General features: G+C 55.9%; 1 protein-coding gene across 1 annotated transcript in view; it reads right to left on the bottom strand.

The window, feature by feature from the left end:
• Positions 1-16,066, bottom strand: part of PCNXL2 (pecanex-like 2 (Drosophila)) — a gene marked incomplete at its 5' end in the record, with an annotated part of 58,560 nt that overhangs the window by 5,372 nt on the left and 37,122 nt on the right. The window contains 9 exon segments of the mRNA XM_014535896.1: positions 5-40; positions 476-620; positions 2,870-2,982; positions 4,356-4,589; positions 7,618-7,871; positions 8,361-8,576; positions 10,777-10,835; positions 13,019-13,148; positions 15,598-15,706. Coding sequence (XP_014391382.1) covers positions 5-40; positions 476-620; positions 2,870-2,982; positions 4,356-4,589; positions 7,618-7,871; positions 8,361-8,576; positions 10,777-10,835; positions 13,019-13,148; positions 15,598-15,706 — 1,296 coding nt within the window.

The raw sequence follows: 16,066 nt of genomic DNA, 5'->3' as shown, positions 1-16,066 counted from the left end.
CCGCGGGGTCCTCGTACTCGTCGGGGCAGGTGAACTGGTCCTGGGGGGAGGGCGGGGCCGAGGCTGGGGGACGCGGCCAGGACCCACGCGGCTGGTCCACTCCCAGGCCTCACCCCTGCTCTTTGGACTCTGAGCTGGACAGAGGACGCCTCGTCCCACCATCCCAACCGCTGGACTTGCCCGGGGAAGAGCCGCGTGGCTCACTTTCCCGGGACTTCCCAGGACTGTGGGGCGCCTCTGGTTGGTCCCCTTCTCTAGCCAACTCCCCCCACCCCCATCCTCGTCAGCATCCCCACCCCTAACTGCTCTGCAGGGCAACCTGTGCTGGCCGGTCAGGAGCATGCGGGCTGCCTCGGTGCTCCGTCCCCGAGTCACAAACCCACTCGTGAACGTCGTGCAAGGAAGGGGACCGCGTTCTCGGAGCTGAATTCCTCTCGTATGGCTTCAAGCTGGTCCTTATAAGGAGGGTGCTGACCTGGTGGAGCTTGAGGGCCATCCTGATGGCCGGGGCCACCACCTTCTGCAGCAGGTCCATGTCGGCGAACACCCACTCATCCCGGGCGGCGACCCTGAAGTCGCCCTTGAAGAGGGCGTGGAGGCCGTGCAGGAAGGAGTCCAGGCTGCAAGACAGGGTTTCTCAGGGAGTGTCCGTGAGCTGCGTCAGGGTCAAGTCAGGATGTGTCCCAGCAAACGAAGCAGAGCTGTGCCTACGCTGGGCTGCCGTGCAAGGCTGACCTGGGAGTCGGTGTTCCAAGTCACCTGGTATTTTTTCCAAAGATTTTTCTCATGGGTTTTGAGAGAGAGAGGAAGGGAGAGGGAGAGAGTGAGAGAAACCTCGATGTGAGAGTGAAACCCATTGCCTGCCTCCTGCACGCCCCACACGGGGGGATAGAGCCTGCAACCCGGGCACGTGCCCTGACCAGGAAACGAACCAGCCACCCTTCAGTGCAAGGACGACGCTCAACCACCTGAGCCGCACTGGCCAGGGCCATCATCTGTCGTTCTTTAACATTAAATATGTGAGAATCACTTGTTAGGTCGCATGGGTACACCTAAGGGCACACTTCTGATTTTAAAATTACACAAGGATGGAGTACACACACACACACCATGAGCCGCTCACGCTTTCAACATAACTATAAACATTAGCAAACTGAATCCATCGTTACAGAAAAAAATAATGTATCATGACCACGTACAGCTTATCTCAGAATGGTAAGGATGTGGAAAACGATGAAACGTTTCACTCATAGATTTAAGGAGAAGAATATCACCGGAATGTGTGCCCCAGATTTTGAAAGACTTCACGTTCTTTCCCGATAATATCATGAGAATAGCTCCTAAAGATCAGTATCTAACCAAAATGGGGAGAGCATAGAAGTGGGCAGGCAATTCACGGGGAAAAAAATGTGATGGACCAATAAACATGTAGGCAGTCTTAAACCCTCGCTGGCAATAATGGAAATACAAATGAAGGAAGAGGGAGATACAGGATCTTACCCATGAGACTAGGAAAATGAAAAGGATGAACTGTCCAGCGTTAGTGCGGCTGTGACACAGCACCCTTAGAGAGCGTCCAACCTGGGGCAGCCTTTTGGGGGACCACTTTCGCTGGATCTCTTAAAATGACGCTTAGAAATCGTTTGAGCGCCGGAATCAATCCTTTGCAAGCGCCCCCATGTACTGAACGCTAGCATATGAAATGCAGGGCACAGCTGTTGGGTTGAAGCAGAGGTGGGGCTCCAGCCACCCTCACACGGTGGGCCTCCCACCCCCACGATCTACCCAAGAAGTCAGAACCTCATGGATCCGAACACTGGCCTGGGGCAATGTGCCCCATCAGTCACCTGCAAGTCACGGCAGCTCTGAGAATGGGGGGCAGGGCTCACAGGGGTGGGCCCCCCCGGAAAGCGAGCCTCCCCCCAAACCACTGCATCGCTCCCAGACTGATCTCATCGCTGCCTTTGGAACGCTGAGGGGCTGTCACAGAGGATTAGGAGCTTGAAAAAACCCAGGAAATCCCATCAAAACCAGGCTCGGAAAGCAGCTGGAACGCATGGTGCTTAATCAGGGAAAATAAATAAAGCCGGGCAGGCGAGGAACACCTGGTCAGGGACCTCGGCGGAAGCTACGCCAAGAGCCGGCCCGAGGAAGCCTTGGGAAAGCGCTCCGCTCAGCCCGCCAGAGCGAAACCTCTGCGGCCCTTGGTTTGCAAATTGTACAGGAAATTGAAATTTCTAGAAACCTGCAAATTGAGCGACGTGCAGATCACAGCCGGGGTGCTGTGACTCGAGCCGTGAGCCCTGTGAACGGAAGGTCAAGGGCTCCCCTGTGAGTCAGAGATCAGACCTGAGTGACAGGGTGAGAGGCTGGGAGGGTCAGGGGAGCTTCGTTTTGCTTTTGTTCTTTAAGAAGAGAAACTTGGGCTGTTTTCACGCAGAGAAAGCAGGGCCCGTGGAAAGAGTGTTTGGACAAGCAGCAGGGGCCTCCATTCGGCAAGGCCGCCAGCCAGGCAGAGCAGGGTGCAGACGGGAGAGACAGCGGGAGGAAAGGGACGTTTAGTGAGCAGGGACCTTGCCGGGCTTTCATGTGCACGATCCCCTCGCATCTGCCCAGCAAACCTGCACGGACCCTCAACACAGACGCCCAGAGTTCTGGGGTCTGGACTGTTCCCCGTTAACACCAGGTTCAAGTCTAACGCTCGAAGGGGTCACTGATCGGTTTGCCTCAGGCCCTACAGGGTCACTATGGAGGGACCGTCTGAAAGACGCGTGAGCAGCCCACGTGCAAAGTAAAATGATTGAAAAGGTCTGTCAAAGCCAAGCAGTGCTGGTGCCGGTGCCTGTCCACCCCCCGCCTCCCCGTGTACCTGAGAGCCATGCTGTGCGCGGCCGTGCCCAGCGCTCTCCTCCCCAGGATGCAGAGGGCGAAGGCCAGGGTCACCAGCGGGGAGTCCTCGTCGCTGTCCAGGGTCTGCGAGGCCTGAAAGAGCAGGGATGTTACTTCGCCCGTCACAGCTGCCCGCGTGCGCCCCGGCGTCACCCGTGTGCAGGCTGGGGCGTGTGAGGTCCGCACAGTGTCTGCAGCCTCCGCCGTGAGCGGCTCTGGGCCGCTGCTTCCTGCCTGAGGTCGTCTCTCAGGTGGCTCACATGCCAAGGAAGCTCACGTGAGGGAGAGGGGCTGGCATGTGGCTTGCTGACCTCGTCACCGGGAAGTTTGCATATGGCACCTCAGGCCACGAAGATGGTCAGAGATTAAAGTCAACCAAATGCCCACCTTCACTCTGTCCGTGCCCACTTCACCCTGTCCGTGCCCACCTTTACCCCGTCCGTGCCCACCTTCACACTGTGTCCACCTTCACCCCGTCCGTGCCCACTTCACCCCGTCCGTGCCCACTTCACACTGTCCATGCCCACCTTCACACTGTCCATGCCCACCTTCACATGGTCCATGCCCACTTCACCCCGTCCGTGCCCACTTCACTGTCCATGCCCACTTCAATGTCCATGCCCACCTTCTCACTGTGTCCACCTTCACACTGTCCATACCCACTTCACCCTGTCTATCCCCACCTTCACACTATCCAATGCAAAGAGGCTTTCTGTTCTCCCTCTAATGAGAGCCCCCTGAACTGACCAAAGTCCACAATCGACAACTAAATTACGCGACTCGCCCGAGTCGGCTTTAAGAGGCAGCAGGAGGGGACGGGCAGAGGGCATTTAAAGCCCCAGTGTCTTTAGCAAGAAAAGGGGAACGAATGATCTCAGGAACCAGCTGAGGGGAGAGGGGAGCCGTCCCGGGAGCAGTAGGAATCTCGACAGAGGCCCCTGTGGTTTCCAGGGAATTCCCCTCCGAAAGGCCAGCGCCTGGCCTGGAGAAGTAAACTGAGGCAGGAAATGAAATCCAGGCCCTGACCCTGAGCACGGACCACAGGGAGACGGACCTTCAGGCTCCTCCATCGGAGCTACGGCCGCTGAGATCTTTCCATGGCTAACATTTACCAGATGCCAATGCTTTTCTCGCCTTTATTCGTCTACCAGGGAGGACAGGAGAGAGACTGTACAGTTTTCCTGGTTTCTTTTTTAAAACAAAACTATTAATTTCATAGAGGAAGGGAGAGAGAGAGAGAGAGAAACATCAGTGATGAGAGAGAATCATCAATCATCAGCTGCCTCCTGCACGCCCCTCACTGGGGATGGAGCCCACAACCCGGGCATGTGCCCTGACCGGGAATCAAACCGTGACCTCCTGGCTCATAGGTCGACGCTCAACCACTGAGCCACACCAGCTGGGCAGTTTTCCTGTGTTTTTTTTTCTTCACTTACAGTCAAGGTCCCCCCCCCGCACACACACACCTCCTGTGTCCTCCGCGCGCAGTGCTGGATCCACTCGAGGTAGACGCTGCAGTAGCTGGCCCGCGTGACGCCCTGCAGACACGGCACGTAGTCCTCGTCGATGTTGATGTTGAACACGGCGAGGTCCCGCTCGATGTGATGCCACTTGGCAAAGGGCTGCAGCGCCGTCAGGAGGGACGCGTTCTTGATCCAGGAGAGGAGCTTGGGGGACGTGACCAGGTAGTAGATGATACTCTGCGGGGAGGAACCAGGTCTGAGCCCTCGCAGCCGCTCCGAAGCCAGAGGGCTTGTTAGTCACTGGAGCTCCTAACGCCAGCGGCTGTCAGAGAGGCAGGGGACACGCGATTGCCACGTGTGTCCTGTGTTTCCTGTGGGGGTTAGTGACAGAGCCCATGGGAGACATTCCCAAACCTCTCTAAGGGCCCCTGCGGGGACGAGGGAGGGGGAAGAACAGGATGTCACAGACGGACAAGGACCGACTCCGGGGAGGAGAAAGAAGGACAGCCAGCCCTCTCCTGGCCGAGATGCACACAAGACCCTGGCTTCTGTGGGCGCCAGGCTGGGCCGATCCCTGGGAGATGGGCAGACCCTCCTCCAGGCCCTGCCACGCAGTGTTTGATGGACTAAAACAGCAAAGCTGCACCCGGCCGGTGTGGTTCAGTGGTTGAACATCGACCTATGAACCAGGAGGTTAGGGTTCAGTTCCCGGTCAGGGCACAGGCCCGGGTTGCGGGCTCGATCCCCAGTGTGGGGCGTGCAGGAGGCAGCAGATCAGTGATTCTCTCTCATCATGGGTGTTTCTAACTCTCCCTCTCCCTTCCTATGAAATCAATAAAAATATATTTTAAAAAAATAGGTCGGCTCAAAGTTACAAGCACATGAGGCTCTGTGACAGTGGCCAGAGTGACCGCGTCTCAGCGGACAGCTACAGGGGGAAAGAAGTGTGTGTGTCCACACATCTGGCTCCAGCCCACATCTGGCCTCGTTTCCCCAGTAGGTCCTAATCACGTGTCCCCGACAGGAATAACAAACAAATCAAAAGACGCTCGTTTGGCTTTCCACTCATTTCCAAGGAATTAAAATACCCTCCACGGATGAAGTCAGACTAGTAAACGAGGACTTTGACCTCCAGAGGTCAAAACCCCTTCCTCCAGTTCTGGCAGAACCCTACAGCCTTGACTTTGGAGCGTGACCCCAGCCGTGTGCTCAGCTTTCCCGGGCGAGGGGACAGGGGACCCGTCCTTCTCACCAGGAGGAGGGGACACGCCAGCTGGCTGCAAACCGTACCCCATTTCCACTTCATTTAGGCAGAAATTCCGTCCAGGACACGGACGGTGCGAACCCCCCCGAACCTGTCATAACAAGATGGGACCCGAGCGAATGGAGAGATGGCGGGGACCCAGGGGGCCCTCCGGCCCGGCCCGGCGAGGAAATGACTTCAAATGGATGCATGGGGGGCCGGGAGCTGACCCGGTTCATTGGGAGATCAAACAGCCCTTTTGTGTGAAGGAATCAGCCTACGCTTTCCTCCCGCTCCGATCTGCCTGCCAGTGAAAAACAATACAGAGAATAACACGGACCCCGTGAGAGCTGAGGCAGTTCAGAGCCACAAAGGCGCCTGCAGTGACCAGGAACCAAAGAGGATGTTCCTCACTTTACACCCCACAACGCTGCTCCTTCTAACGGTCGCGCAGCCCCCCCGAAACCCTTACCTCCCGCCACTGGGGAACGAGCGTGGGGAAGGACAGTCCCGAGACCTGGACCCCGAGGTGGCCTCACGGCGAAGGTGGTGGGGACGAACCACGCGTGTTTTAAAGATTCCACCACGGAAAAGGGCGTCACAGCACTCCTGGCTGCAGTCACGTCGGGGTGTGGTACGCGTTGTCGAACCTCCGACCTCACAGTCTGTCTTCTGTTTCCTGTCACTGTCAGCACACGCTGGGGCGCCCCGGGGCAGCCCCTCCAAATCTCCAACTGTCCTCTGAGCTGGTGAACTCCTGACCCTCCGCGCCTGGGGTTTTTGTCTTGTGTTTCCTCGTTGCTGCCTCCGCCTCGGCTGGCAGGGTGTTTGGGGTCCCAGGTGAATGGGGGTCCTCACTTGGAATGGCTCTGAGGATGCTCCCATCATGCAAAGTGCTCCCTCGGAACAGGAGCCACCCCAGGGCCGTTCTGAGCCGTGGCTGACCCGGGCCCTCCCTGGGAAAACACCTCCGCCCCGCCCAGCTGTCACCCTCCGACCTGGGTCCAGTCTCACTCTGGTCCTCCAGGGATCTGGGTCCAAACCGGCCCGTCTTCCGAGCTGCATATGCACTGGGCAGACGGTACCGAGCAGGTAAGTGATGGGCGCTCAGTCTCCACACGCGGAGGAGAAGGGTGCTGCGGCTAATCAGGAACGGGTCGCTTAGCTCTGTTTTTGAGTTAAGTTTAGCTTGAGACGTCATTCTGGTCATTCTCAAGGGCAAATGCGCAGAGCATCTAAATTGACACTTGTAACGTGTAAACGGCTGGGTCATGTTTTCAGGCTGTTGCCATTCATCACCACCAGCATTACCCCGCCCCGCCCAGCTGTCACCCTCCGACCTGGGTCCAGTCTCACTCTGGTCCTCCAGGGATCTGGGTCCAAACCGGCCCGTCTTCCGAGCTGCATGTGCACTGGGCAGACGGTACCGAGCAGGTAAGTGATGGGCGCTCAGTCTCCACATGCGGAGGAGAAGGGTGCTGCGGCTAATCGGGAACGGGTCGCTTAGCTCTGTTTTTGAGTTCAGTTTAGCTTAGGACGTCATTCTGGTCATTCTCAAGGGCAAATGCGCAGAGCATCTAAATTGACACTTGTGTAAACGGCTGGGTCATGTTTTCAGGCTGTTGCCATTCATCACCACCAGCATTACCATAACGAGCTGTGTTAGAAGCGAAACAGCCCCGCCAGCGTGGCTCAGTGATTGAGCATCGACCTATGAACCAGGAGGTCACGGTCTGATTCCCGGTCAGGGCACAGGCCCGGGTTGTGGACTCGATCCCCAGTAGGGGGTGTGCAGGAGGCAGCCAATCAATGGTTCTCTCTCATCACTGATATTTTTATCTCTGTCTCCCTCTCCCTTCCGCTCTGAAATCAATAAAAATATATTTAACAAAGAAGCGAGGAGACAGACCTGGGTGAGAAGCGACTGCCTGTTAGAACCTGACTCTGGGCCTGGACTCTGGCTACCCCACAGCCTCGAGGGTTTTTCACAGGCCCGGCTGGGCCCCGCCGCGCGGCGCGTACCTTGACGTAGTAGCGGATGAGGATCCTGCGCAGGTCGAACACCTGCAGCATGGTGGCCGCGTTGTTGTCGAGGACGCTGTAGCCCTCCAGGATGTACTGCGTCCGCGTGACCTCCCAGGTGAGCCAGCGCAGGTGGAAGGCGGCGTTGCAGGACAGCAGGTGGGGCAGGTGGCCGGGCTGGCAGCAGCAGCAGCCACGGTCGTCCTCGTCGCCCTCCATGATGGCCTCCACCTCCCGCTGCTGGCAGTAGGTTCCTGGCGGAGCAACAGACGTGAGTTTTATACAGAGGCTGGGGGGAAAGGTAGGGGAGCCTGTGCTGAGAAGGGAATTCCCTCCTGCCTTTTTTTTTTTTATTATTATTGATTTCAGAGAGGAAGTGAGAGGGAGAGAAAGAGAGAGAAACATCAGTGATGAGAGAGAATCATTGATTGGCTGGTTCCTGCACGCCCCACACTAGGGATCAAGCCCACAACCCGGGCATGTGCCCTGACCGGGAGTCGAACCGTGACCTCCTGGTTCAGAGGTCGATGCTCAATCACTGAGCCATGCCGGCCGGGCCCTCTTGCCTTTTTTGAGGGACGATGACCACTTATAACTGGATGAAGGCAGCTGGGCCATGCTAATGCTCATTCTACCAGCCAGGCGTGCAGTCCTTCCTCGTTTAGAGGGGACTTCCTAAGTTTTATGTGATGATAAGTCAAGTCACTGACTCTCAGCAACCTCCACACCCAGGCGATCCTCACCTCGGAATTCCAGCCCGCGGAGCTGGAAGGTGACGAGGCCGTTTCCGACCTCGATCAGGTGGACGAAAGCGTTGAGGTAGTCGGAGGCCAGGATAAAGCAGTCGCCGGAGCTGTAGTTCCCCCAGCGCCCGAGGACCAGGTCTCCGCAGAGGGACTCCTGGAGGGACCGCGTCAGGTGCTCGTAGAAGATGGAGTTGAGGTTGTTGTCATCGCTCGCTGAAGACAGATGAGACACATGCCAGGTGAGTGCTGGGTTCTGCGCCCTCAGACCCAGGAAGCAGAGCTGTCATGTGATCAGGGCTAAATCAGGCCTTTCAGATGCTTTGCCATCTCAGTGAATATGGTGGGACCCGCCTGTTTTTCCCTGACACATGTTCTACGCCATCTCATCTACACAACTGGACTGAAGTCGAGTTAAATGCAGAACATCTACAAATCCGTGTCTCCCGCGGGAACCCCCTGTCTGAGCTCTAGACCAGCGGTCGCCAACCTTTCGGACCTCAGGGACCACCAGTGGTCCACGGGCCACCGGTCAGCGACCGCTGCTCTAGACCTTATACCCACGTGTCTACTTCTCCTGTGTGTCTCAAATGCCTCACCTTCAACATGTCCCAGGCGGGCCCCTCTGTTCCCCAACTCAGTCAGCTGTAACCTCGGGGCCTTTGTTCCCGCTCCTCCACGCCCCAGCCTCTCCCTTTTCCTTTCTTCCAACATTTTCCCCATCTTCCTACCTCCCTCCATTTCCAGGACGTCTGCCCTCTTCCCAGCTGCAGGATTGTCTCAGGTGGACACCCACACCCGCCAGGTGGGTCACCTGTGTATCTTCCCTGGGACCTAATCTAGGGGATTCTCTACACCCAGGCTGGGTCGGCTTTTCAAATCGAACAGCTGGGTGTGCTGCCCAGGACTTCCCAGCCCATTCCTGAAGGCCCTGGTGGAGAATCAGTGCTCTTAAGATAGTGATGAGCTTTCTTTTCTTTTTCTTTTTCTTTAATCCTCACCTGAGGATATTTTCCCATTGATTTTCAGAGAGTGGAAGAGAGAGGGAGAGACAGACAGAAACATCGATGTGAGAGAAGCACATTGATCGGCCTCCTACACAAGCCCCAACCAGGGCCCAGGCTGGGGAGGAGCCTGCAACCGAGGTACATGCCCTTGACCGGAATCGAACCCAGGACCCTTCAGTTCCCAGGCCGATGCTCTATCCACTGAGCCACACCGGCCAGGGCGAGACAAGATTTCTTCACATCACCTGTCATAGGGGCCCATGTCACTCATCATCCACGTGGGCTGAGCCGTGTCACGGAGTCCCACGGAGCGTCAGCACGCTTGGTTTCTATGCAGAAGAAGCTGCCTGACCTCCATTTCATTCCTTTTCTATGATGACTCTCTGACACTAAATAGAGATGTGAGTCTCTGGCAGTTTTAAAGGAAGGGCCTGAATGAGAAATTTAACTTTTGCCTAATTGTCCAAACGATTTGATGTTTAAATGAAACAAAACAACTTAATCCACCCAAAGTGGAGACCTCCTCAGAACACACTGACTACATATCTGCATAATTAGATTAAAATGAGATAAAATTATGCATAATTAAAGGCACAGTGCACTCAGGACACTGTCCATCTGCCCAATATCAATGGCCTTGGAATGTCACCGAGTCCCACAGCTGCCCCGAGAGACAGCTGTACCCACCCCCAATTTGTACTGCCAGGAAGTTCAACCAAAAGTAAACCTCTCTCTCCAGGTCTTTTCAAATTTCATAATGAATTTCAATTAGTCATGTACACGCAACTCAAATACAGATAATGAGCGACCTACAGTTCTCCCCAAACAGAATTCCTGGCCCGGGGGAGGGGGAGGTGGGTAAAAATAGAAGTTAATATTTGCATTCTGATACGAGAAATAAAAAGGAGGCGGAATGATTGCAAATTAGATTCTGGAAAGCAAAAAAAAAGTGAAATCATGTTCTAGCAGGTCAATCCTTCCATAGCTTCATATTGAAGGCAAGTTCTGGAGGTCTCTGGACCCTAGAGCGTGGATGGTGGGATGACCTGCCTTTAGGGACAGGCCACCGTCCGAGCCTGCTGCGTCACCACATGATGTTTCCTAAGAGACCACGCTGCAGCGTCTGTACGTGATGTTTATCGCACAGACACAAACATGTCTGAACGAACAGAGGCGTTCGATGCTGCGTTAATTCTACGTGACGACGAATTCACTCCCACACAGAACCGGCCCGCGTGCCCCGCCTGTCTGCTCAGCTTTATCTCTACGTCGGCGTATTGACCAAGACGTGCGTGGTCTCCGCGGTCATTTCAAAGAGCAAGTACTTCATCCCCTGGTTGGATCAAAGGGCTCCACCCACAGGACAAAGGACATCGTTTGAATAAAAGAGAAGGAAGGGGACGTCTCACCTGGGTCCCTCTCCATCTGGGCAGCCAGCCTGGTGTTGGAGTTATCCACGCGCCTGGTGCTGTCGGGGCCACAGAACAGGGAAAAGTCACGGTGAGACCCCCGCAGGCCAGAGAGCTGGTTTGCAGACGTGGCCGTGCGGGTGGGGAACGCACGGGAGGTGGGGCTCACATACGTGTGTGAGGATGATGGCTCCAGTTTGACAACGCTGCAGCGAGGGGTCCCAGGGAACAGAGGGAGGGAAACGTACAGGAAACACGCGGAGGGAAGAGATGAGGAGTTCTCAGGGTTAGGGAGCCCCGCCTTGTGCCTGCTCAGCGTGGAGCGCCCGATCCAACCAACAAAAGCCGGCACTGGACTGCCACCGGAGTGTTCCTCTCAGAACTCGGTGCACCCGTAGCGCCTTTCTTTGCCACGATTCCAGAGATCATGGCGAGTGCTCAACGTCTCCGCCACTTGCTTTCAAGAGTTAGGGGGCAGCCCAGTCAGTGTGGCTCAGGGGTTGAGCGTTGACCTACGAACCAGGAGGCCACGGTTCGATTCCCGGTCAGGGCACATGTCCGGGTTGCAGACTCGATCCCCAGTAGGGGGTGTGCAGGAGGCAGCCGATCCATGATTCTCTCTCTCATTGATGTTTCTATCTCTCCCTCTCCCTTCCTCTCTGAAATCCATAAAAATATATTTAAAAAATAAAAAGAGTTGGGGGTGTCCTTACAGGCCTTTCTTGGGTTGGACCACAAAACAGCTCTCACCAATTTAGGAGAAGACGGATTGGCGGTAGCCATGGTAACAAGTGGCCGCCAGAAAACAGCTCTCACCAATTTAGGAGAAGACGGATTGGCGGCAGGTAGCCATGGTAACAAGTGGCCGCCAGACCCAGTTTAAACCTCTTCAGTTATGAGCGCTCACGGCAGTCACAGCTTCCATAAGCCGGCCAGTCCATGGCGGCCCCTTGATCTCAGAGCCATCAGGTGAGGGACAGACTCGCCCCAGAGGGGTGACCCGCCAACGACAGTCTCCCCAATAACTGCCTGTGCAGACGGTGCCACCCCACCGATGCCCCTAAAACGCCACCAGGCCTTGAGTTTCCCATGTCCCCGAGCCCCTCTGCTCAGACAGCCGCCAACCCCAACGCGCTGTCCTATTCCCGCTTCACGTCTCCTTTGAAATACCCTCAGATCAGCCTTGGAGATGAGAGAGCCCGGGGGGCGGGAAACAAAGCAAACAACAAACTCTCTCTAATGAAGGCCCGGATCCCAGGCCGACACAGGGAGTCCCTAGATGGAATTTTAATTTCACCTTAAGACCTAGGACAAATGGAATTTTCAGCAGCGGAATCAACAATTTTTAAAGTGGGACTGAGCTCAACGGAAGTCATTTACCAAACTCCGCGGGGAATTCCAACACCTAACGCAGCGCTAACGGGAAAGCTGTCTCCCCAGGAGGCGGCAGGATGCAGGCGCTGAGATCTGAGCGGTCATCGGCTAAGCTGCCTGCGCGCCCAGGGCTCTGCCCCCCACCCGCCCCCACATACACCCCTGAGAAGGGCCGGGGTGTCTGAGATCTTCTCAGCGCTTTCCCTGCACATGTGGGGCCCCCCACTCACAGGTGCCAACTAGCTCAGCGACTGCGTTTCTGCCCCACTGCCCCACGGCGTGAGCGTCCACGCTGCTGCCCAGAGAGTGAGTGGGCTTGCTGTCTCCTCCCGGACCGCAGGGGGGACAGGGTGCGGGGCCTGCTATCTGACTGCGCTGTTTGACTCGTGAACACGTGGCCCTGTGGCCCGATTGTAAAATCACAAAGGCAAGAGTATACAGTCATCCATCAATACCACCCACGTCTCCAAACAGGAAGCCGGTAATACACGCGCTGTTTTCTCATCGAGGGCTGCGGCCCTTAACAAAGCCCATCACCAGGGACCTCACCCTTCCCAGGAGGGCGATGGTGACAGCTGGGAACCTGGGCCGGGAACCGGGGCCGGGAACCTGGGCTGGGAACCTGGGCCGGGAACCGAGGCCAGGAACCGGGGCCGGGAACCGGGGCCGGCTCCAGCAAGCTGTGTTCTGTCAGGAGCCCGAAGCCCCTGGGCTGAGCCCCTGAACTGGGGGCCCCCATGAGACACCTGCTCCCCGCCGTGTCCCCCTCCCCCCAGCAGAACAAAGCAAGGAGCCTGGGCCCGAGCCGAGGAGGCCCCAGGAAGCGCCAAGCGCAGGAAGCGAGCCCGCAGCAGCGTCAGGGTCTTACTTGTAGTTCTTCTCCCAGAACTTCACCGGCCGGACATAGGACGTGATGAAGAGGACGCTCCCGAGGAACGGGCTCAGCGGCGTGGAGAAGACGGACGTGGCCAACGTCTGGAAGAAGAGCAAGGCCGAGTCTGGGGGCTGGGAGCTAAGGCAAGTGGTCTTTTCACTGTTCCGTTTCTAAGCATCACCGAGGTTCTGACCGGCTTATAGTCCAGCCGTCTTCTCACCCAGAAAGGAAGATGGCCGCGGGGTTTCATTTAGGGACGACCAATAAGGAGACACGCACGCTCGGGGCAAGCAGGTAAGACTTGACCGTGGTCGCTAAGGGGTGACAGGGAACTGGGGCTGAGACAGCGGGCACCTGCAGCCTTTTTTTTTTTTTTTAAACACATTTCATTGATTTTTTACAGAGAGGAAGGGAGAGAGACAGAGAGTTAGAAACATCGATGAGAGAGAAACATTGATCAGCTGCCTCCTGCACATCCCCCACGGGGGATGTGCCCGCAACCAAGGTACATGCCCTTGACCGGAATCGAACCTGGGACCTTCCAGTCCGTAGGCCGACGCTCTATCCACTGAGCCAAACCGGTTTCGGCACCATACTTTTTTTTAAAAAAAATATTTTTATTGATTTCAGAGAGGAAGGGAGAGGGAGAGAGAGAAAGATCCATGATGAGAGAGAATCATGGATCGGCTGCCGCCTGCACACCCCACACTGGGGATCGAGCCCGCAACCTGGGCCTGTGCCCTGACCGGGAATGGAACTGTGACCTCCTGGTTCATAGGTCGACGCTCAACCACTGAGCCACGCCGGCCGGGCCACATGCAGCCTCTTTATGTCCTACCGACAGAGCCAAGAGGTCAACCTAACAGGTCCATGGTAACACCTTTCAAAGCTGCCTTGGACCCAGTACATTTAAAATGACAGCATCAACGTTAATACTTAAAAAAAAAAAATCAGTAGAAGCTCAAAAAGAGTAGAAAGCAGCCACCCTAAGATACACTCTTAACAGATCGTCTGGCTGCATCTGGCTACTCATCCGCAGGCCAGGGTCTTGCGTGGTCTCCACACGTATTACAGGGGCGAACAGTCTCGTCTCTCCCTGGGGCTTACAGGCTCGGAAACTGACAGAGGCTCCCGAGGGAGGAAACAGGCCGGAACTGGAAAAAGCAATTTTCCAAACAGCGCCCCGCCGGCCCGAGAGCGAATTCAATTCCCCAACGGAGCTAACCAGCCCCCTCCCCACGCCAGGATGGACCCGCAGGTCCTAACAGAGGGATACAACAATGAACTTTCAAAATGACTCCAGCACCCAGGGCTGGCATGCAGGGGCCTCAGAGCTGCGTCTGGAGGGCCTATCTGTCCAGTTTCCTGAACCATCTATCCCATGACATCCTGCTCGCAGGGCGCTGGGCTCCACCCTGGCAGCTGATCGAGGCTGGGAAGGTGACCGTGGCTAACGGGGGTGTCACCAGAGAGAGAGCTTTAGGAGCCAAGCACAGAGACTGACCTAAAATGACTGCAGTTCCAGGAAAGGGCAGTGCACACGCTTACACTTTAGCCACTTTTCCCCCGTAGCTTTTTCTGCCGAATAACCTTGAGGAACTTTAGAAATCTCAGTGCCGGTCTAAGAATAGACACACAGAACAATGTGCACTGTGAGCCGGCTCGTGGTTTGCTTAGAAAAGGTTTTTTTCACACATAAATCTGCAGGAGGGCATTTTAAATTAAAAAAAAAAATCTAGAATAGCCCTGGCTGGTTTGATCAGTGGTTAGGGCAGCGGCCTGTGGACTCAGTTCCATTCCCAGTCAAGGGCACGTACCGGGAGCAACCAATCGATGTGTCTCTCTCACATCGACGTTTCTCTCTCCTCCACTCCTCTTCCCTCCCCTCCAGTCTCTCTCAAGACAAAACAAAATGAAACAAAAATGGAAAAAATATCCTCGGGCGAGAATTAAAAATAAAAAAATCTAGACTACGGTATCACTTAATGATGAGCCCAAGTATTATTCCATCTCTGCACACGGGACTCCTTACAAACGTGCGTGCGAAAGGAAGCCAAGCCGTCCTCAACACGAGCCAACGACGGGCTGCCAGGGCCTAGAACTGGGTCACACACATCGGGGGGATACGATCCACCAGGGAGGCTTGCGAAGGTGGGGATCCCAGGGTGCACCCCTGAGATGGGGTGTTAACGTAGGTGCCAGGCTGAGGGATCTATTTAGCAAACTCCCCCAGGGGTCCTGGTGCAAGTAGCTCAGAACCACATCCTGGGAAACAAAAATGTAGGAAGTATTACAGCAGATGGACAGCCCGGCCAGCGTGGCTCAGGGGTTGAGCGTTGACCTGTGAACCAGGAGGTCAGGGTTTGATTCCCGGTCAGGGCACATGCCCGGGTTGGGGGCTCCATCCCCAGTGTGGGGCGTGCAGGAGGCAGCTGACCCATGATTCTCTCTCACCGTTGATGTTTCTATCTCTCTCCCTCTCCCTTCCTGTCTGAAATCAATAAAAATATATTAAAAAAAGAGAAAAGCTTACATCCAGGAAATGTGGGTAAAAATAGCAGCGGAAAGGATACGAGGGACTGCAAAGAGCTGCGCAAACACGTGGAACGACGAGCCCCAAGCCATCTGCCAAGGAGCCACGTACGCCATGACGAACTGTAACTTCTGGAGCAGGTCCCCGAGCTGAAAGCAGAAGGAGAGATTCATCAGAGGTGACGACCATGGTGCAGGGGCGTCAAGGTCATTGGAAACACACACGGGTGTTCCGGCTGGGACGGGGCGACTACTGCTGGCCTCTCCCTTACCTCCCCTTGTCCTACATCAAGGCACCTGCTAAGAATAGGTTAGAACAGCCCGGCCGGCGTGGCTCAGTGGTTGAGCGTCGACCTATGAACCAGGAGATCACGGTTCGATTCTGGTCAAGGGCACATGCCCTGGGTTGCGGGCTCAGTCCCCAGTGTGGGACGTGCAGGAGGCAGCCGATCCATGATTCTCTGTCATCATTGATGTTTCTCTCTCTCTCTCCTTTCCTCTCTGAAATCA

The sequence above is a fragment of the Myotis brandtii genome, unplaced genomic scaffold (genome assembly GCF_000412655.1).
Source record: "Myotis brandtii unplaced genomic scaffold, ASM41265v1 scaffold1026, whole genome shotgun sequence".
Lineage (NCBI taxonomy): Eukaryota > Metazoa > Chordata > Mammalia > Chiroptera > Vespertilionidae > Myotis > Myotis brandtii.
Note: the sequence above shows the minus strand (reverse complement) of the source record. Positions and strands in the feature narration are given on the sequence as shown.